This window comes from Aedes albopictus, chromosome 3 (assembly GCF_035046485.1).
Source record: "Aedes albopictus strain Foshan chromosome 3, AalbF5, whole genome shotgun sequence".
In the NCBI taxonomy this organism is placed as follows: Eukaryota; Metazoa; Arthropoda; class Insecta; order Diptera; family Culicidae; genus Aedes; species Aedes albopictus.
The window spans coordinates 75627144-75650869 of NC_085138.1; the positions used below are offsets into that span (position 1 = coordinate 75627144).

A 23726-nucleotide genomic window follows, 5' to 3' on the forward strand; every position below is an offset into this window, starting at 1 on the left:
GTGCTAGGATCGTACGGACATGTGGATCGTGTGATGCGCGAAAAATTTCCCGCGGACTTGGGACTGGACCATATGTTCACCGGTGTTCGCGGTGTGTACATCGACGTGAAGCAGGAGATACCGCCGTCGATCGAAGTACTCAATCGGAAGGGTAGGATTTTCTACAGTGGACTCAAGGACACTTGTTTTTCGTGTCAACAAACGGGGCACCGACGGGACTCTTGCCCGCAGCGTGCAACTCGGAACAAGCGACTACAGGAACCATCAAGTTCGCACTCATACGCCGCCGTAGTATCAGGGAAAGTAACTGAGGAATTGTCTTCGGAAACAGTAGCGGAAAGTGAAATTATTGAGATTCTGGAAGAAGAAATTACGGAGCAGCCTACGGACCTGGTGGAAGAGCAGCAATGGGAAACAATCGTTTGTGAAACCGCAGCTGATGCAGACAAAGAGATACGTCGGAAAGAAGGTATAAAGGCATTGGAAGAAGTAGCAAAGGCTATCACGGAAGCGATGGCGAACCCACAGGCCGCTCAGCGTCGTGCCCAGTTCGCTACTAGGTCGGATTCTAGTTCCGGATCTACACCGAGGAAGAAATGCGCTCGCAGGACTCATTATTAGTTTTTTTTACATGAATTGTATTTTAGAATAACAAATTATTCTTTGCGACTCTCGGCTCAGTAGAGTTTTCAATTAAACAAGCGAGCCTTTAATAAATAAATTGGATTAAAAATGTGTTTTTCACAAGTCAAATAAGCGCTTTCGTTTCATCATACTTCGACTCAGAGTACATGATGAAAAACACGTGTTTTTTTACTGAGCAACAGCTGAATTAATCTGTTGATCAGTCGTTAACCATATTGTTGTGCTAATTCACCACTGCTGAATAGGAGTCGAAGTCTGATCATTATTAAACCACGGTAGGTTTATGTTTTGATTTGAGTGCTGCAATTCATCATCTCTAGGATGGCGCAGATAGGAAGGCATGCGGCTGGCAATCGACGGGTCTCGAGTTCGAATCTGGATTTAGGTAAATTTATGTGTAGTTATTATTTCACAATATTTGTTCACAGCATTAAGTTCCAATCATAAACTCTCGTGGAACTTGAAAAATTTTGCTTTTTTTATTTTTAGTCATTTTTGCTTAAGCTGAATAACAGCTTTACTATATAGTTGTAAAACGATTTAACAACAAACAACAAAACCCGAACAAAGCTTGTGCCTGAAAATTATCCAAATGTTATTCAGCATCATGCTGAATCAATTCGTCGTAAAGGTGCTTGTAGAATGAGTAATTGTTAGTTGGGTAATGCCTGGATAAATTCTGGGAGAAATTCCTGGGGGAATTTCTGTAGGAATCCCTGAAGGATTTCCTGGAGGATTCGTGAAGAAATCGTTAAAAGAATTCCTAGAGGAATCTCGAGATGAATTCATGCAGGAATCCCTGAAAGAACTCTTGGAATAATTCTTGGACAAATTTCGGGAGAAATTTCTGAAGGAATCCCTAGAGGATTTCCTGGAGAATTTTTTGGACAAATTGTTGTAGTTATTTCTGAAAGAATTCCTGGAGGAATATCTGAAGGAATTCCTGGGGTAATTCCTGGTGGAGTTCTTGAAGATATTTCTGGAGGAGTTCCTGAATGAAATCCTAGAGGAATCCATATAGAAATCTCTGGAGGAAACCTTGGAGGAATGCCTGGAGAAATTCCTGGAGCCGTGCCTGTAGGAGTTGCTAGAGGAATCTCTAGCGAATTTTCTTGATAAATCTCTAGAGGAATTCCTGGAGGAGTCCCTGTATAAATTCCATGAGGAATCCCTGGAGGAATCCCTAGAGAAGTCCTTGAAGGAATTCCTAGAGAATTTACTTGAAGAACCAATGGAGCACTTCCGGGAGGAATACCTTGAGGAATCCCTGAATGAATACCTGGAGGAATTCCTGGAGGAATCCCTGGAGGAATCTCTAGAGGAAATCCTTGAGGTATTTCTAGAGCAATACTTGTAGGAATCTCTGGAAAAATTCCTAGAGGAATTTCTGGACGAAACTTTTCATGAATTTCTAGAGGAATCCACGCAGGAATTCCCAGAGGAATCCTGGAAGAATTCCCGGAGGAATTTTTGGAAGAATCCCCGGAAGAATTCTTGGAGGAACCCCAGGAAGAATTCCTGAAGAAATCCAAGGATCAATTTCTGATGCAATTCTAGGAGGAGTTTCTGAAGAAATCCCACAAGGAAGTACTGAAGAAATCGAAATTGTGATGAAACCGTTGAAATTCCTGAAAAAACCCCAAGAGGAATCTCGGAAGCAATCCCAAGATGAATTCGTAAGGGAAACTATAAACAGTTCCTGGAAGAAGTCTTGGATTAACTCTTGGAGAAGTTTCTGAAATAATTCCAGGAGGAATTCTTGAAGGAATCCCAAGAAGAGTGTTTGGAGGCGTTTTTAAAATAATCCTGGAAGTTGTTCCTGAAAGAATTGCAGATCCCTGGAGGAATTCTTGGAGAAATTTGAGAAGAAACCCCATCCCAAGAGGAATTCAATAGGGAATCTCAGGAGAGATTTCTTAGTGAATTCCTGGGAGAATTTCTGTAGGAATCCCTGGATAAAGAAGAATCTGAAGAAATACATGTCTGCAGTAATTTCTGGACGAATTATTGAAGGAATACTTGGATGGACTCCAAAAGGATTTTTGTACAAAATTCTTGAGAAATTCCCAGTGACAAGCAGGGCGCGGAGGCTGAAACTTACCGCATTTCGTCGTTCCCGCGTTTTCGTATTTTTCTTTGTGTTTTTTGTTCGCACTTTGTGTAAACGATCGACGATCAATGAGAGTATATTACAGGTGAGGAAGAAGAAGAGATGGCTATGTATTAGTAAGCAAAGAAAAATGTAAACACAAATAGTGACGTCACTATTTGACACGCGTTCTTATGGGAGCTCGCTTTGCTTGTAGTAGTGACATGTTTTGAACCAGACACGGATCTCACGCACACGAAGTATCTCTTCCACACCTTCATTAGACTCTCATTGATCGACGATGGCTCGGTGGCATAAGACCACATTGCCCGCATCGTGGTGCTCGTGTTCGTCGTTATTCCGAGTTCGGAAATGCTAGTATCCAAGAGATTGTTGTTCAGTGCGTCGGTTATTCTCGCTTATGTATTTTTTTCGGATTCTTCGATGAACGATCGGAGAATCAGCGAGTGGTGTGAACGAGTGCACATTTAATATGGTTGGACCGTTTGCATGCTGAGACCAAAGCCAAACATAGAAAACCAGCTGGTCAGGATTACCCGGTGAGTTCGTTCCTTATTATTACTTTTTATATTTGAACATGACATATATGGGGATTTCGGAGGGGTAGCCTAAGGAAGTTAAATGAACTGGTTTCCGGGCAAATGTTCGTGGGGTGGCCAGACTTTGTCACGAGATAACAATTATCATGTTGTTTTCCGAAGGTCTCCAGTGAATTTAGCTTACCCTGCTACAACAAACCATCAGGTAGATCATTCCGTTCCGGTATGACTCTGCAGCCATAGGTAATCCTTGCGCTGATGGTGGGTACACAATCATCATCATCATCATCATCATCAAAATTCTTGAGAAATTCCTGGATTTTTTTGAAAAATCTCTAGTAAAATTTTCTGATAGAATGTCTGGACGACATTCCTGCAGAAATGCTTCGAATAATTCCAGATGGACCTATTGGAGCAATATCTAGCGGAACTCTGGAAGGAATATATGGAGAAATCCCTGAAGAAATCTTCGAAGGAATACCTGCAGCCATACTTTAAAGGATCTCTGGAGATTCCTGATGCAACCCTCGAAAATAGCATTTGAACAATCACTGGGGGAACCTCTAAAGACATTCACGGATATATCCCCGAATAAAAGTGTGGTTGAATCCCTAGATGAGTTCTTGAAGAAATCTCTGGAGGAACTCATGATAAAATCATTGCAGCAAGCTATGGAAAAAATCATGGAGGAATTGTTCATACTCATATATTATTTTTTTTTATCGAGTTCATTTATTTGGGGCTCAATCGCGTATAACGCTTTGCGGAGCCGAAGATCTTTTTTTGTACTTAATAGTATACATTATACAGAGTAATAACTTTTTGATGATATCTGTTAGTAATGGGTGGAAGCCAGACTACTCGTGGCAGCTCGAGATTAGAAGGTCACATTTTGTGGGATGGACAGGGTATGAATTGGGCCAAAGGTTTCACTGCAGCTCATCCGGGGGTGAATCTCATCTTGCTAGCGTATTCGGTGCCTTGTGGTGTTGGTACCAACTTGTTGTGGGACTTGGTCTTCCGGATGACCAGGAGCAACTTGGTAATACAAAGAGGACAAAACAGAGAAAAAAAACTGGAGAAGAAAACACTAGCGAATTAAACTTTTATACCAGCAGAGCGAAGAAAGTCGAAAATACATCCCATATATGTGACATCGCGGGTCCCCAACACATCTCTCACAAGAACAAAGGGTTGTCTACCTTGGGCCTCAAGGGTATCCAAAAGTAGTGCTCTGGAGGCGTCATTATCCGGGCATTGCCAAACTACGTGGTCGATGTCATCATAACCGGAACCGCACTTAGTACAAACATTGCTCAACGCGAGGTTAATCCTGTGTAAATGCGCGTCTAGCGAGTAAATGGTTGAACATAAGTCTTGACATCACGCGAATGAAATTGCGACTCACATCCAAACCATACCACCACACTCGCAAAGAAACATTAGGAATAATGGAATGTAACCACCATCCCAGCTGGCCATCTCGCCAATCATTTTGCCAACTTTGAAGAGAACTCTGGCGAACAAAATGGAAAAATTCATCATGTGAAATTCTTCTATCATACACGCAAAAAAAAAACCGTTCCGATATACGTGAACTCCCAATCACGGCAACGGGAACGAACGGGAACTATGCATAGCAACGATAACAACAATAAGAAATGTACACCGTGAACTAGATTTCACGTTTTCTAGAACGCCCATATTGATAGCTGGAACTAGTTCCAGTTCACGGTGTATATTTGCTTGTTCTCATATTTGCGTTTGTTTGTTCACGTTTATCAGAACGGTTTTCTGAGCGTGTAGATCTCACCTTCCTGTGCGCCCACCTTTGCGAGAGAGTCCGTCTTCTCATTGCCATAAATTGAGCAATGTGAGCAAAGGTATATCTTGTATGACTTTTCGACCTGCTCTTTTATTTTTGTAAGAAAGTAAGATGATTGTTTTACAGGTTTCATCGACCGGAGTGCCTCAATCGAACTAAGGCTATCCGAGAAGATGAAGAAATGGTCTACGGGCATGTTGGAAATCATTCCCAAAGCGAAGTTGATTGCTGCCAGCTCAGCAACATAAACCGAACAAGGCTCCTGAAGTTTGCGGAAGGCGGTGAAATTTTCATTGAAGACACCGAAACCAGTGGATCCATTTATGCGAGACTCATCATTGAAGAATCTCTTACAGAAATTGACATTTTGTTACTTTTCGTTAAAAATGCGATGAATAGATATACATCGAAGTTGATCTGGTATTCCATGAATAGCTTGTTTCATGGACAGATCGTATTTAACAGAGGAACTGTCATTAAGGAGTGTATCGGAAATTAACTATAAACATTCAGGATGGATCTCGAAGTATGTTTGGTCTTATCATTTCGGTTCTTCTATCAAATCTTCACAATATAGTCAAGTTTAGAACAGCCTGAAAAAATTTGAAAAATGTTAACAGGGTGTCGACTCAATTTTGAAATCCTAATTCCCTGACTTTCCAGTCTATTTCACTGAAAATTACAGGTCATGTAAATCGAAGTTTAACCTTCCTAATGCATCACATTGGGAACAGTTCGTTAACGTAATGGCTTGCGTACTATACAGTTTGAGTCAAAAATGACCCAAATGTATAAGAAAAGTCAGGGGTGTCTGCTTATGAGCTAAAATTAAATTCCCTAAATATTCTAGGTATTTCTAAGACTAGAAAAATAAGGATAAAACAAGTGCATAAGATTTTTTTCCAAACAAATTATAAAACCAAAGCTTTTTCATGTTCTCTTATATGTATCAGATAGAAAATTGGTGAAAGTTTGTTGAGAATTACAGCATATTTTTTTAAGGAATATCAGCAGCTGTTCTTCAGCTTTCTTCTACCTGATACTCTGAGCTGGAAATAACTTTTGACGTATTCACAAAAAAGGGAATGCACCAATTCACGAACACCCTAAAATCAAGATAAAAATCCAGTCAGAAAACCAATCAACGATGTTTTTAAAACAACGTCATGATACTACGAGAATATTTGACAGAAAATGTCTCTAGAACGTGTTTAGAATGCCATCGTGACTTTTTATAAGTAACACAAAGAGCTATTCCAGATTTTTTAGATTCTCAGAAAAAATGAAGTATGTAGGGTAATTTGCCAATTGTTGCACGGCTAAAAACTCGCCTATTGTTGCATACTCCATGCACTCCATGCAATAATTGGCGAATAACCCTATATGCAAATGCCTTCATGAATCAAATTCCTCAAAGATAAAGTCTGAGCCCGCCGAGAGCTCTACTAAAATTCTTCATCGAGCAATTCGTCTAAATGTTCTTTACGTGTAAAATGCTGTAAATACATTAAAAACCAAAGGCATATCTAAAAGTTCTGCAAGATTTCTTTTCGGTACTGATGTAAATAACAGTAAATTGATTGGAAACGTCTAAAAACTTTTCGGATTTTCTCTAGATTTCATCAGATATATTTTCTAGAAATACTTTTTCAACAACGCTTTTAAAAGTGTCAACTTTTGTCAGAATTTGCTTTATACACGCTTCCAGATATTTCGAATCTGGCTTTGAAAAACATCTGTGAGATCATCGAAAACTTTCTACGGGATTCATATCAGATGCTCCGAAACTCTTTCAAAACGTCTTTTTCGAAAATCTTCAAAGTAATACCAAAAACTAGGAATTGCAATATGAATTCTACTTGAAAAACTTCCCAGTCCCAAAGCCCAGTCCTATGTCTTATCATCTTGTAACTTCACAAACTCTGTTTATTTAAAAATGCTTTTTTAAAAATGGATATTTTTTAATTTTAAAATTCTGTCCAGAATCTTTCTTCTAACCAGTTCCCTTTTTTCCAATTTTTTAAGAATTCAAGAAATTCACTTAGTAATTTTTGTTTTCCCCTGTCGAACAAATCCCCTGTCCCCCGGTTTTTAGGTTTATACAAATTTAAAGAAAAAGAGAATGTCCTTTCCTTTCAATTCAAATCAAAACGAATAAACGTTTTTTTTTTTTTTAATTTTGTTGACTTTTCTAAAGAAAATGGTTGTTCTGTTTTCCAATACATATGCTCTTCGTCATTTAATGACTTGCAATTCTATTGGGGTCTTTGGTAAACTCTTCAAAAGTTTTTATTTTTATTTTTTCTCGAAACCTATAAAAGAAAATCTCGTAGGTTTAAAATCTTTGTAGAATTGCTTATGTTTAGAACCACTGGATTGGCTCTCATGCTCTTGTCGTTCTGCGTGCTCGCCGATAGCATTTCGTTATATTCGTTCGGTCGATGCATAATCGCAGAGATTAATTTAGAAGTAGTGTATCCTCCGTGTCATCTATGTGTCGCGTCTTTGCAATGTAATTTTTATGTTAAATAGAGTTATATTTTAAAGTGTTATTCGCTACACCTGGGAGTATGGATAGACAGTAATGTCTGCCGGCTACCTCAAACTTCCGGTTGTAACAGTTTAGATTTTTGTATTTAGATTTCTTTAGATTCCTTGTATAACATTTGTACATCAGTGGCAAGATTCTCTTCAACTTCTAACAAATTTTCACCCACAATTTTTCATCAAAATATTTATTCCAAGTCGTATCAGATTCATTTGAAAGTGATAAACATAGATTTTCTGCCAAGCCAAAACAAAACTCTTCAAGAGTTTACTCAAATTTATGAAACTATTATGAAGCTTGGAAGAAATCTCTAAAGAACGCGGTTCCTCGGTAGGAGCAAAATGTCACCCAACCTTTCATGAGTAATCTGCCTAAAATTTTCCTTTCAATCCAACAAAGACTATGCCAGGAATTCAGTAAATATGGCGTTTGGATCTGGAAATAAAACTGAAAATATGAGAATGACAAAAAATCTGTTAAAGATTTGGCAAGTATGTTAAATAAGTTTATGAAATTCCTCAAGAATTTTTCCAGGAATATACCAGGTATCTTGCTGAATACTCTTTATATACTTTTAATTAGAAGTTTTCCACAAGGCCGTTAATACGCCAAAGGTCAATAAGTTTCCATTTTTTGTTAAAGAAAATTTAAATTTTGTAAATCTAAATTTCAATTTCTGATCAAGACGATGCCCACCAATGCGTGAGTAAACCCAAATTGGCAACCTCCATCATAACGTCGAACCCCACCAATCGTTGCTAAATCGGTTTGGAAATGACAACCTACCTTCCCGGTGAACAGTGGATTCATTTATTTGGCAACCCAACCAAACCGTTGCTATCACCTTCTTTTTGTGTTGGATCTCGATGCCAAAACAAAAACAAGACGACGTTCAACAAGTAAAACATAAAAAGTGATATCTAGCTCTTGAAACCGTTGTTCCGTCCTGTGTTGATGATAGCATTAGTCCCATTCGTTTGCCCGAGACCAACAATTTGCAATAATTGCGTCAAAGCCGCGAGGGAAAAATGGGACCTATATGGAAGATAAAGTTCTATGCCGAGCATAGGTAGTTGGAAGTGTCGCGAAGCTCGATTATCGGAATAAACTGAACAATAGAAAATTTCATATTCTAGAAGTTCCTTGAAATTTGAACCGAAATAAAGTAAATTCTAAAATGAGTGCTCCAAGCGAAACAAAAAGTAGATGGCTCTCAATCAATGAAAACGTCAGCAAATTTGCTCCCAAGGATGGGAACACTCACTTGCAAAGAGTTAAACTCACTTGCTATTTTCTCAGCTCAGAAGCATGCAATCAAGAAACGATGTATGGACGAGTTTTGCCTTTTTGTTTTGTCTAAAAGTTTTCCGAATAGAGTAGGGGTCGCAAACGCATATCAAAGTCGTGACAGAGCTGTGAAAGTGACTCTCCACGCGGTGAATGTAAATTACACTCAGAACACTTGAGGAACTTCCTTGGGCATAGAATCTTCGTGCCTGCCACACGATATACACATAATGAATAGTCATTTGCAGAAGACGCTCTCAGTGAATAACTGCGAAAGTGCTCATAGAAGAAGCTGAGAAGCAGGCTTTATTCCAGTTGAGACGTTACGCCAAGAAGAAGAGCAAGTCATGCGGAATTCATGTTCAACGATCAATATATTCCGTACTACCAAAATTTGACTCCATGTTTACGATATGAAGTACTACTACCAACCACCGGTGGGGAGATACGGTAATATTTCATTAACGATGATGGGAACACGCGGAGCGAAAACGGGTGGGTATCAGAAATAGAACCGGTTTGCATACTTCTATTACTCACCGACTTACTACGCACTGGTGGGGATAGTCTAATACATCGTCTTATTACCATCGTGGAAAATTTCCCTGACCATCAACTAAATTCCCTGACCTTCCCTGACTTTCCAGGTCCAGAAAAAAATTCCCTGACTTTCCCTGACTTTCCAGGGTTTTCCAGGTAGTCGACACCCTGGTTTAGCATTATTGAAAATATTGTAGAATGAATACATCTCACAAATTAAAGTTTTGGACAAATTGTTGTTTTTTAAAGATTTTTCAGCGTTTCAATAACCTGTAGCGAATAAAACTTGTACGGCGAAAAATCCAAAAAAATATTAATTATTGTTAGCAGTTATGTACACATAACATATCACCGAACACCAACTTAAAAAAAATATTTATGATCGAAAAACACTCAACATTTTAAAAATGGCCTATCCTAAAAAAACATTTATTTTTTGTCGAACTTTGACAGTCTGTTTTAAATATCTTCAAAGGTTATACAATTCCGTTCTCTACTAAAGCTACCTCGTCGTTAAGTTTAAAAACATTTCCAATTAAAAAAAAAATTGAATTATCAATTTGATGTATTTTTTATTTGCGTAATCGTGCTTTGAATGAGCATCAAAAAATGGGGTCCCTGAAAAATGACCTTTTTTCATTTTTAAGAATTGCGCTGATATAGAGTCGATTTTTTCTTGAAAATAATTTTTTTACCTATATTATGAGCAATCTGGGAAAGAATATATTTGCGCTAAAATATTTTGAAAAATCAAAAAAAAATCCATTTTTTCCGCAGTTTCAAATTTTTTAGGGGTGTCCAAAATTTCAAGATCATGCGTTTAAACTTTGAGATTGATGTCCATGTAAAATAATTATTTTTACAAAAGCAAAAGTGCCATTCCTTTTTCTGAGGATTTATATAGTACCTCCAAAAATAAAATTATTTATAACTCGAATAAATTATTTTTTAGGATGTTTTGAACATATATAGTTAATTTCCGATACACTCCTTAGTGAAGTGTACACGAGGAGGGCTGAGTGTTCAGACTGAGCATTTCTTCGAAGTTTTCAATAACAAGTGTGTTGCTCACTCCACACTTGATAAGTAACCTTAGCGAGAGCTCCCAGAAGCGGTTCTGGAGCGGTTTCACCCCTGCCAGGACCTCTTGCCTCGTATTATGCGTTGAGTGCATACAGCCGAGAGCAATACGCAAACAACGGTATTGAATTCGTTCCAACTTTATTAGGTGGCAGTTTGCTGCTGAGAGGAAACAGAAAGAGCCATACTCGAGAACAGAGAGAATAGTCGTTTTGTAAAGTTTAATGATGTCTTCCGGGTGAGCACCCCACCCTGTTCCGGTAATTGTGTGTAGAAAATTGATCCTTGTTGACATTTTTGCCCATGCCGCTTAAAAGTCATCTCAAGTCAGACCCCCCCCCCCCCTGGGCCCCTCCAGAAAATAATCCTAGCTACGCCAATGTTTCGTTGCCTCAAAGGGATTTCAAACTCATTTTTGTATATACAGATTATAGATTGTCTTGATACAGCTGAACTACTGATTCACGCCCAACTATAGTCTCAATCACTCACCCAATAGTTCCATTCTTGAGATTATCGACCAGCGTCGGTGGAGACTTGCAGCGCACATTCTGCGTGTAGGAATTGTACGCCACCGCCGCAGGATCCGTACTGTTGGACAGGTTGAACAGATTGGTGGTAAAGGTATTGCCGGTTCCACCGCCGGCCGTGCCAACCCCATTCGAGGTCGTCACCGTAGAGACATTCTGTGTTGTGGTTGTTGTCGTCGCCGCCGATGCCGGAGGAGCGGGGTTTGAGATGACCGACGAAATCATTGGTACCGATGCGGCTAGCGAAGCGTTGATGTCCACCACCGACAGTTCGGTAAGTTCGTGAGGGGCGCTTGCCGTGAAACGGGTGACCGCACCGGCGGCGGACGACGAAATCTGTATGGCACTGTCGCGTCGCGTTTTCTGGCCACTGAATTCGGTGGCCATCGATGGGGGTCGGTGGTGGTCTACCGCGCCCGGGTGCGATACGATGCTAGTGTGACCGGTGTGACCTAGCCGAGGGGACGGGGGCGCTCAGTGCATTTTTTTTCTATGTGGGATGGTAGAATGGGATCGTATGATTACCGAATGTATGTCGGTAGTTTGAACGATTTTTTTGCAACTCAATTCCACCAGCTCGGTTGATGATGAGGGCAACTGCAACGAGAGAAGATAAAAGTATGTGATGATGACAAGCAGAAAATTAGTGATAATTGTTGGACAGGAAAATTGTTCTCAGGTTTCGGCATGTATGGGGGAAAAGTATGGGGACTGGGGAGCTGTACGTTTGCCACTAATTACTTGAATTGTGTGTCATGGTTTTGAATCATTTTCACAAGCGCATCAATTGACATCGACAGAGTGTCAATTGTAAATTTGACCTAAAGTACTCGATAATATAATTTCTGTCTTACTTTCAATCATATACGTATACGTATACGTATACGTATACGTATTTACTTGTATACACGCAGAAAAATGACGCTTGTTTAAAACAATAAAACGTATTTATTTTTATTTATTTGTTGTTTATTTCATGTAACGTAAGACTTAAGTCTTTTTTATGTTACTTACGGTAAATAATGGTCTGTTAAAACTAATACTTCGAAACATAACACTAATATTAACTTTACTTGAAATGCTCTCTACATCCCCAAGTAACCAAAAGTTTAGATAAAAGGGTACTTTATAAGCTAAGCAGCTTGTTCGAGATTGCTCATTAGCCTTCTAAGCAGCTTCATTTTTAAGTAATTTTGGAACTTGAAAGTTCACATAAGCACGCTGGATAGCCTTCTAAGCAGCTTCTGACAGTACTTTGACAAAATTCATGCAGAAACAAAAATTTGATTTTCAGAATCACAACCCCACCCCTGTTTGGTGGGTGTTTGCGATTCATGTCTGGAAATTGCTTCTGATAATTATATTTCCACACATGATGCTGCTATGTAGATTTGAACTGGATCCTCCTGCGTGATAGCCTGCTGACTTACCGCTGCGCTGCTGAAGACACTTGACAATGCCAAGCTAACTTCACTACTGTACAAATGTGCAAAACTAGCTGCCGACAGAAAATCGATTCAAGTCAAACTTTACCTGCTGTTCACTCAACCACAAGTGAGGTACTGTGGTAGAGCGTAGGGTTCTCACGCAGCGACTATCGGTTCGAATCCGATAAGCGGCATTTTTTTGGTCAAGCCTAGTATTCATTGATTTGATAAATTCATATTAAATTTTGTCTTTTATTCGTGAATGCTCAAACAGTTGTTTTCTGTAAAAGAAATAAATTTAATCTTCATTGAAACACAATGCTACTGAACTGAACTTCTATGAACTTGAAAGTTCCGACAAAGTTCCGAGTAGCATCTTAAGCAGCTTTAAAGTTCCGCGAAGTTCAGTTAAAGTTCCGAATGGAACTTTCTGGCTGCTTAAGAGGCTAACATTGAGCGTTGTCGGAACTTGTGACCGAAGTTCCAGCAAGGCTCATCGTTAGCCTCTTAAGCAGCCAGAAAGTTCCATTTGGAACTTTATCTGAACTTCGCGGAACTTGAAAGTGCATTTTGTCATGGGAAGCGGAACTTTTGGTTACTTGGGTCCCCTCTTAAAAGCTATTATCGAATTTTCATTTGAAAGATTAGTAGGTAATGAATTCCAATGTACTACACCTCGCACAAAAAATGTATTCCCGTATTTAGACGTGTGATATCTTGGTAGTATATATTTGTTAAAACGATTGCTTCTTCCAATTTTTAACTTATTGTGTAAATAGTCGGGTTGTCTTGTACTGGAAATTTTATGTAAAAGCAAGCAACAGCGAAACTTACTGAAGTTTTCAAAACGACAGCCAATGAGTAAGTGTTGTAGTTGAGAAACGCTTGAATATCTATTTAAATTGAACACATAACGAACACACGCATTAAGAGTAACTTTCAGCTTGTTGAAAATAAAAGCAGATATGGAATCAAGCAGAAAATCGCATGCTATAAAATATGGAAAAAATAGACCTTTAAATAATTTCAATTTGGTAGCAATAGACAAAAATGACGAAGTTCTGGTAAGCGTTCGAAGACTTGCATAAATCTTCCCGCACTGGGCTGTTACGTGGTTCTCCCATTCAAAATTAGATTCAATGCGAATACCTAGGCTAGTTGCACTTTGAACAAACGCAATAGATTCACCATTAAGTTTCAATAATGGTGTTGCGACGGGAATTCATCCCGCCGCGGATGTCTTTCGGACGCTGTAACAGAAACCAGTTCCACAGTATTGTTTTGCAACAAATACTCGAAACTACAATTTATTTTCATTAAATAAGACATAAAATAACATATAAATTAACTTACACTTTTAGTTTCGTCCAGACGTCAACAAAGTACGGATATAATGACAATAATAATCTACATACAACATACAATTTGACGTTTCACTTCAGCTTGCACATACAACTTGAACAACATCTTGTATGCAAGCTACACAACATATTTATGTACAATTACAGTGCCGTTCATTAGTATTGGCATGGGCGAACAAATGGTTTAAGCGTGTTTAGAGAAGAATTATTCGAAATGAAAATAGCGTTTGTTTTTTTTGCATTTAAAGTCAGTATGTTCTTGCGAGACCATTCATGTATTCGCCGTAAGTCTTCATTGATATCCTGATTGATTTCTTCAATAGAGTTCGTCAAACACGCATAATATATTTGAGCATCATCTGCAAACAGATGAATTTCGCATTTCACTACAACGGAAGGCAGGTCGTTAATATACAGCGAAAATAAAATTGGGCCGAATATAGAACCTTGAGGCACTCCGGATTCTATAACAACGAATTCAGATAAACTACCATTGCTAAAAACAGCTCGTGATCTTGAAGTTAAGTAGGATTTTATAAGATAAACGGCATGATCCGAAAAGGTGAACTGAGTCTTAAGTTTGTGACAAAGAATTGCATGAGAAACAGTGTCAAATGCTTTTGAGAAATCCAAAAGAATTAAAACAACCGGTCGTCCATTGTCGATCACAATACCAATATCATCAATTATTTTAATCATCGCTGTTTTAGTGCTACGTTTAGGTCGATAACCTGACTGATTTTTGTTAAGCAGATTATGACGGTTTAAATAATCGCAAATATCAGACTTGATTACTTTTTCGAAAACTTTCGACAATGCGCACAATATACTAATTGGTCTCAAATTGTCTAAAGTGTTCAAATTTGTTTTTTTCTTGATGGGTACAATCTTTGATTTCTTCCATGCATCCCGAAAAACACTGGTTGTTATTATTGAATTAAATAGATGCGTGATTGGCTCAATCAAAATTGGACAAATAGATTTTAAAAATTTGATTGGCAGCATGTCCAGACCAAGAGCGTTTGACTGTATTGAGTTCATGGCAATAACAACTTCAGATTCACTTATTCTATTGAAGTAAAAATATTCACGTTCTATAGGAATTGTTTCACAGGAACCTTCTGTTGCAGAGTTGTTGCGTGTAAAATGTTTGCGAAAATTATTATTAATTTCGTCAGCAGAGAAATTAACAATGTTTTGATTTTCTGATGAATTTATTCCAAGCATTTTAACATTCTTCCACAATTCTTTCGAGGACAGATTATTATCAAACTTGGAAGCATAATAAATTTGTTTGGCTGATCTTATAAGCATATTTACTTTGTTTCGCGCTCTTTTAAAAGCCAATAAATCATCAGAGCTTTTAAAGCATTTCCACCTAGCATAAAGTAAATCTCGATCTATCATTGCTGTACTAATTGCAGAATTGAACCGCGGATTAATATTTCTTTTGCTACGAACAGTGCGAATAGGAACAAAAGTGTTATGTAAATCAGTAAGCAAAGAATTTAAAAACTCTAACTGTTGGTTAGAATCATTCGAGGAATAAAAAGACCTCCAGTCAGCTGCATAAAACACATTTATCAACGGATCAACTTGAACAGCGTTATAATCACGAAACTCGAAACTTTTTGGACTAACTTTATCATCAAAATCAAGAGATGCAAAGACTAAATCATGGTTTGACAATACTGGAGCTTCAATTTGATTAAATCTCAATACTTTGGATGCATCATTAGTTAATATCAAATCCAATTGGGAAGCTCCGTGATTGTGGAAGAATGTGGGCTCGGTTCCTGAACAATGCAGCGAATAAGTAGAAAGTACGCTTTGTAGCCTAATGGATAAGTTTCAAACTAAAAAAAATATTTATTCCTCAGTTATATTACTTTGTTCTTACTTAGAGTTTATCGTTGAAAACAACCAATTGCTTTCATTCCATTTAGCGCTGGAAACTTCATTTGTGTCTACAAAATGGGGATCATAAATATGAGACAGATATAGACAATTCATCACCTCAACTTCCAAGTGCAATTTTTGCCGTGATTGTACGGTTGTTGTTGTTGTTTGTTTATTACCAGGGATTTTAACCTTTTATGGGTCATTCATCCCGTATGATTGTACGGTATTTTAAGGAATAGTAGACCTCTTAGTAATTGCAAGTAATCATTTGCAATTTCGATCAAATTATTCTATGACACATTCCACGCACTTCTACACTGCGGTATTTGAACTTCATTGAACGATATTTCCGAGCTCCGAGCAGCCGATTATGATTCTTTTTGCACCAAAATGAAGTGGTGATTGAAAGTTTAATCGGGAGTTGTGGTCTAGTTTTGTTTTTCAGTGAAAATTGTCAGTGACAGGAAAACGAATGAATAAGTGAAAAATTTCATTCACCAAAATCAATCTTATTTTGATCCCTCAGTTGAGAATTTCCAAAATTCACGTTGATCTCACTCATTGAAAATGAAAATTTTTAACTCTGAGATCATTTCTGGAGCTGAACCTGAAAATATGATATGTGAAAAACTTGTGCGACTAAATAGAACAGCCATACAAGAAGGTCACGCATGATATTCATGATGAATATGAATTGGCATTTTCGAAGGTAGTCTTACTTAGGTACTTTAAATATTAAAGATAGAGCGGTTTTCCGTGACTTTCTTGTAGGACTGGTCTAGCCGCACAAGTTTGTTATACATCATATTTTCAGCATAAGCTTCTGAAATGAGCTGTGGGCGACATTTTACCATCATTTACGAAGGAAATTAGAATTTCGGCCTGCTGACCCATTCGGCCTAACGTACTTCAGCTTTATGACCTGATACCATTGCATCGCCGGCTATAATTTTGTTGACAATAAGCGCAACCATGCTTACTTTTTGTCACTTTAATTTGAAGAAAAGAGAGTCGATGAAGAGAAATCGATCATGTTACTTTCGCCTTTATTTAAACTCAATCTAGAATTACAAATTCCCTCATACTTTTCTACAGGGAAAACTCTAGAGATCTCTCCAGGATTTCCTGCGGAATCTTTTTCACATATATTCGAATTACAAGTCTGGCAGGAAGTTATTTTTCAAGATTCAGGAATTCTATACATAAATGCTCCAGAGATCCCTCTGCTAGTTATTCCATCAGTATATAGGGCATTTCTCAACAAATCCTGAAGGGATCACGTAAAGAAATTCTTCAGAGTACTTTTTTAAGGGATTGTTTGAAGTTTCACCAAGGAAAGGAAATTTTTATAAAATTTTCTCAAATATGTGCTGTTTCCTAAGAAAAATGAAATGGGAAATATTTCCGGTTGCTGAAAAATTGTTTCGTAAAAGTCGGTTGAAAGTTGAAGAAAACAGAGAGACAAATGAATATTGAAACATTGGTTCGCAAAATACGTCAGGGACGTATTAAAAATAAAATAAAAAATAGAAGAAGCCGATATTTTGGAAATTATTTATCGAACTGCACCCTTAAAATGCATAAGTAAAAAAATAATAATTCATTAATACAAAAATGAATAAATAAATATGGTGTAGCATTGGTTGTAAAATGTACATAAATAAGTACAAAAATAAATAGATAAAAAATACATAAGTAAAATAAAATAAAAATAAATATTATATAAATTCAATAATTAAATAAAAATATAAATTAAGAAATAAATAATTTAGAGCGGACCTGATTGAATGGTTAGAGAGCATGCCTATCGCGCCGACGACCTGGGAACGAATCCTACTCCCGACAAACGCACAAACTGTGGGTTCTTCCTTTGGAATGGGTCCAGAGATAAACTCAAAATCTCGTCAATGAAGATAAAAAAATAAATAAAGATCTGCTTTTAGATCTAACATTTCTTCAGTTGTGAAATCATTAACTCCTTACTAGATTCCTTAACTCTTTCACAAAACCCTAGTAATTTCACCCTAGGTATAAATATCCTACCGGAGGAGTGGAAGGAAGGGATAATCTGTCCCATCCACAAGAAAGGCGACAAGTTAATGTGAAGGAACTTTCGAGCGATCACCATTTTGAATGCCGCCTACAAAGTGCTATCCCAGATCGTCTTTCACCTAAAGTAAATGAGTTCGTGGGAAGTTACCAAGCCGGTTTCATCGACGGCCGGTCGACAACGGACGAGATCATCACCGTACGGCAAATCCTCCAGAAATGCCGTGAATACCAGGTCCCAACGCATCACCTGTTCATCGACTTCAAGGCGGCATACGACAGTATCGACTGCACAGAGCTATAGAAAATCATGGACGAGAACAGCTTTCCCGGGAAGCTTACCAGACTGATAACAGCAACGATGGACGGTGTGCAGAACAGCGTAAGTATTTCGGGTGAACTATCCAGTTCATTCGAATCTTGACGGGGACTACGACAAGGTGATGGACTTTCCTGCCTACTATTCAACATCGCGTTGAAAGGTGTTATGCGACGAGCCGGGCTCAACAGCCGGGGTACGATCTTCACGAAATCCGGCCAATTTGTCTGTTTTGCGGATGACATGGATATTATTGCTAGAACATTTGGAACGGTGGCAGAACTGTACAGCCGCCTGAAACGTGAAGCAGCAAAGGTCGGACTGGTGGTGAATGCGGCTAAGACAAAGTACATGCTGGCTGGTAGGTGGGACTGAGCGAGACAGGACAAGCCTTGGCAGCAATGTTACGATAGAGGGGGATAATTTCGAGGTGGTAGAAGAATTCGTCTACCTCGGTTGCTTGCTAACGACTGACAATAACGTGAGCCGTGAAATACGAAGGCGCATCATCAGTGGAAGTTGTGCCTACTATGGGCTCCAGAAGAAACTGGAAACTTACCCCGTGGTACTCTACGGACATGAGACATGGACGATGCTCGAGGAGGACCTGCAAGCACTCGGAGTTTTCGAGCGACGCGTGCTAAGGACGATCTTCGGCGGCGTGCAGGAGAACGGTGTGTGGAGAAGGATGAACCACGAGCTCGCTGCACTCTACGGTGAACCCAACATCCTGAAAGTGGCTAAAGCTGGACGGATACGGTGGGCAGGGCACGTTGCAAGAATGCCGGACAACAACCCTGCAAAGTTGGTGTTTGCTAACCATCCGGTTGGAACAAGAAGGCGTGGACCGCGGATGGGCGGACCAGGTGGAGCTGTGATCTGGCGAGCGTTGGGCGTGACCGACGTTGGAGAGCTGCAGCTGCAAATCGAGTATTATGGCGGCAAATTGTTGATTCAGTATTATCATGAATTTGATGTTAACTAAATAAATGAATGTATAAATATCCTTGTTTATCCTTGTTTCATCATTATCAATTAGTTAGATACATCAACAAGCTAGGCAAGCATCAGCACAGGTACAGGTCGGGCCGGGTGTAATTACAGGCCCCATAACATCATTCACCATCCAGATATGTATTAATCAAATCCAAACATGAATAGCCAATAGGAAGACTCGCATTGGTTGCTGTATAGGGCGATGTATGGAGACTGAACTTCAAAAACAGCTAATGCACTTCCTAGCGGTGTGCTCGGTTGAACCAAAATGGAACTGGCTTACATACGGAACGCCCAGCAAGGTTCGGTAGCAGGGCAACATTAGCATATTGATTTATATTAAATAGCGCTTGTTTGCTGACTGGTACAAGTACTTGCTTCTGTGAGTTTATTTTCGTCTGTTGCGCGCTCAACAAAGTTTTTCTGGTTGAGCTTGTGCTCGTTATAGCGAAGTATGGAAAATCCGGCGAGAGATTGGAGGATATTTATGAGGTCTGTTGTCGTCCGAAAGTTTTTTTCTCATGTAAGCATTAGACGAGCAGCTGAATTTGACTATTGGAATTAACATGGCAAGCATATAACTAATTTCGTACTACTGGTTAGACGACGACACAAGGAAACGACGAAACACAAGTGTCACATTTGCCTTGAACCAAATCCGGAATGACCAATTCTGTATCCTGATGTTTCTCCTCATTTGGATGCATGCAATACATGCATTTCAACACCAGAAGCAATTTTGGTGAACACTAGATTTCCATTTTGCACCATCGCCAGCCATACTACATATATGGATAGAGCTATATAGACGCTATCCAACATTCCGAGAACGATACCCAGAGAGAAAACACCTTTATGGGTCGATTGACATTGACAAAGCCCCGGTTGGACGCCATCACACCATACTGCACTGGACTCGTTCGTCAGTATGTGCTTGATTGAGCTTTTGGATTTGCAGCCCAAATGGCTATCATCGTTTACTCGGTATGGACAATCTGTACAGGTGAGTAATCCTTGGCTAGGGTTAAACCGATACCTATGTTTGACATCAAACGGTGACCGAAGCTGACACTGACTGTATCGATGCGATGATCTCCGAAAGCGGACCATCGTTTGGCAGCAATCAATTAAATTGTTTGTTTTATATTTCGATAGCATAACATCACAATTAAACCATTGAATCGATTTAGTCATTTAGTTTAGAGTTGCATTTTTAAATTCTGATTGAGCTATTAGAGGTGCGTCAATATGACCTCTGGCATTTCCCGCTTTGAATTCTCTTGAAATACCAAGCGGCTCCATCTTACTATTTACGGCAGCAAATGGAAGGTGTAGGAGGCGGATGGTAGTTGATAGGTTGATTCCATATAATCAGCGCGCAATCTTTTAATTTCGTGCGCTTCAAATTAGAGAATCTTTCCAAATGTGGAAAATTTGCGTTTTCCACGCTTTTCATTCGAATATTCATGTCACTCTTGGGCTTGTCCTGCTCAATTTTACGTCTAGTTTGCTTGCATCGGACGGAGCTTCACTTATATAATGAAATAGCGTGATGGCGTTTTGCCTCGGGGGTGTGTATTACCCCAGGTTACCCTACTCCTGTGAAATGACGTCAGTAATTTGTAACAATTGTAATTCAAATAAGCCTCAGTAGCTATTTCATTCATGGAACATGGATTTCCTGTGCAATACCATTTTCCAATTTGAAATTCTCGGTGTAAAACATTGAGGTTAATTGCCGTTAATTTCGATCGAAGTAAAACCAGTGCGTAGTAGTGCAATTAGAGCAGTTGCTTGCTCTTGGTGAGTGCCCTCCAACTGTGTGGGTGCTGAGGCAACAAGCCAATAAGCGACCCTGTGCTCACTTTAACCCTGTGCTAGCGAGTAACAGATTCTGAAATTAGGACGTGATTATGCGTGTTGGACCCGTTTACGGAAGTAAAATTCAGTTTCTTTGCTTCCTTCTAATAAAACAACTGTTTCGGATGAAAATTTCGTTGAAATGAGTAATCCCTATGAAACGCTGAACAATTTTTCGGAACAGCAAATTGAGGATGCCTCTACTCTAGCCCTGGCACCTTGATCCCTGCTAAAAAGCAACGGGTGCTGCCAATCGTGGTCTGCATCTCTGAGTTTGCTGGTTTTAGGCAGGAAATCTTGAACTTAGAGGAATCAAGGTTTCCTTCCAAATTGCCAGGAAAGGAGACTGCCGTCTATTGCCGGCAACCCCTAAAGATCGGGATCTTCTTCTCAAGTACCTTGCTGAGAAGAAGCATAAATTTTTCACATACGACGACAGATCTGCACGGTTGTTCAAGTCGTATTAAAAGGTCTGTCAAGTGATGATAAATCGCCTGATTAAATGTGAACTTAACATTAAACATTAACATATTGCTGGGATTTGTTCCAATCCAAGTAATTAAAATGAAATGGAGAACCCGCTCTGAAATTTCTCAGCAGGGTATCTATCTCTCAAGATTTTTTTTAGTTCACTTTAACAAAAGTGATCTAAACAGCTTGAAATATTTGGTTATACCCACTTTTTAATAGAAAATTTCAACTTTGTCGCAAGAACAAATGTTTGATATATAAAAAAAATTTCAAACCGGCCATGTTGTACGCTGTCCCAATATGGTCGAGCTGTCGCAATACTAGAAAAAAAGCAACTTCAGAGGATTCAAAATAAAATTTTGAAAATGATTTTGAAGCATATACTTATGAGCTGCATCAGTAGAATAACTAGCCACAGAATGTCAATGGCGCGAGTGTTCGTGTGACCAACATCTAGTATGCCACGTCCCTACAGCGTCCGTACTGGTACTAGAAGTGCCAAATCAATTTTAATGACCAAAACAAAATATCCGCTACACCGTGTGCACTTAAAAACAATCAGTAATTAAACCACAGGTACGAAATAAATTAAATGAAGCTACTGCCAAGAGTGCCATTAGCGATCTAATTTCTCATATATTTATTGTTGCATCACATTTCCAATATTGAAACATTGGAACAAATGTCAATAAAAATCATTGCAAATTTTCATCAAAAATCGTTGCAATCTTCTATTGCTACGATTAGCTCTTGCGAACAAACTCTGCACAGCTACTTTGGGGACGCTAAAAGGGATCAAAAACTTTTGTTTTAAAGTATCGACCCAGTGACCCAGTCAAATATTCAGTTATCTAGTATGTGCTAATTTTTAATTTATTTTAATTTGAGATATAAAATTTCAGTTATGGCTATTTTTGGGACACTTGGCAGTTCTTTTTGATGACTTTATCGTTCGTTTAAACTGTTGTATAAAGAATCACGTTAGATTGAAATATACTTTAGTAAACAAATTATAAATATAGCTACAGAAAGGTTTATTTATTTCGCAAAACAATAGTTTTCGCTTTGATTCCAGTGAATTTTCTATACCTGCGAAAATATATCAATAAATTCTCATTTGATTGGCCTAGATTAGATGCGGTCTTTCTTGGAGGTTATGTTTTGATATCGAACACCACACCGCACTACATCGGCCTGGATACCTTCCGCAAGCCAGTCGTAAACCTAGACAAACCCGGACAGCTATGCGACAGTTTCGTTTCCGCAAACTGTCGTCATCGTTCATGTTGGGCGGGCGCTTCGGCGAAACTCAGCTAATAACAGCTGTCGGTCGGGTATGGAATGTACCTTAGTGAAGCGTAAGAGTGCGGATGCACTGGCAGACGCTGAAGAGGACACGAGCACTCGTCCGCGCTCCCGGTTAGGTGCCAACGGGTGCTGCTTGTGGGAGGGTGAGGATTGCTGCAATGAGTTCACGCATCGTTACGTTGGATGTGGTGATTCATGGGCTTCCGTCGCGACGGTCCTACGGATAACAATCACATACCATACACAGCTAGTGACGATGGAGTACCTATCGGTGATTATCCCGGTACCTACTAAAGGGTGAGTCGATAATTATTGTGCCATTTTCAAACTAACGTAACTTTTTTCCTACTTCACCAAAATCAACCAAATTTTGTACAGTTTCTCCTTAGAGTCTATTGTTCACATAAAATGAATTGAGCAGTTATCAGTGAGATTCCACTCGATATAGAATAAATTTAGTTCACAGTTCTAAAAAAGATGTTGTACAATCACATGCTAAAATCTAAAATCATGGTATAGCGCCTTGGAACAATTGATGATTATACATTATCGGGTCATCTTAATGTACGTAATAGGTTTCAGGAACGGTTGTCAGTGAAACATAAGCTTGGAGCTGGGTGAAAACCAGGCACGATGCGCATAAACAAACCAGAGAGCTTTAATTATTTTTTGCAAATTGAGCCTGAACATGTCCACATGGAGGGCGTTAATTGAAAATGTCGTGAGTTTCACTAAAACGCATCCTAAATTTGAACCTATACCGAAAAGTTGAAATACATACATATACGAAACTACAGTAAGAATTTGGTTTCATTTCGTTAACTGTAGACAATTTCCGAATCACTTGAAGGTAGGGTGGCACAATAATTAACGACTCACCCTTTATAATACTATAAGAGGTTGGGCTACCGTGGGCTACCGTGGGACAT

At 39.0% G+C, this 23726-nt stretch overlaps 1 protein-coding gene across 1 annotated transcript in view; it reads right to left on the bottom strand.

The window, feature by feature from the left end:
• LOC109427075 (ATP-binding cassette subfamily G member 4) overlaps positions 1-23726 on the bottom strand; it is a 157856-nt gene that overhangs the window by 88176 nt on the left and 45954 nt on the right. The window contains exon 3 of the mRNA XM_062859178.1: positions 11067-11701. Within this exon, the coding sequence (XP_062715162.1) occupies positions 11067-11491 (425 nt within the window). The 5' untranslated portion in view covers positions 11492-11701. The remainder of the gene's footprint in view (positions 1-11066; positions 11702-23726) is intronic.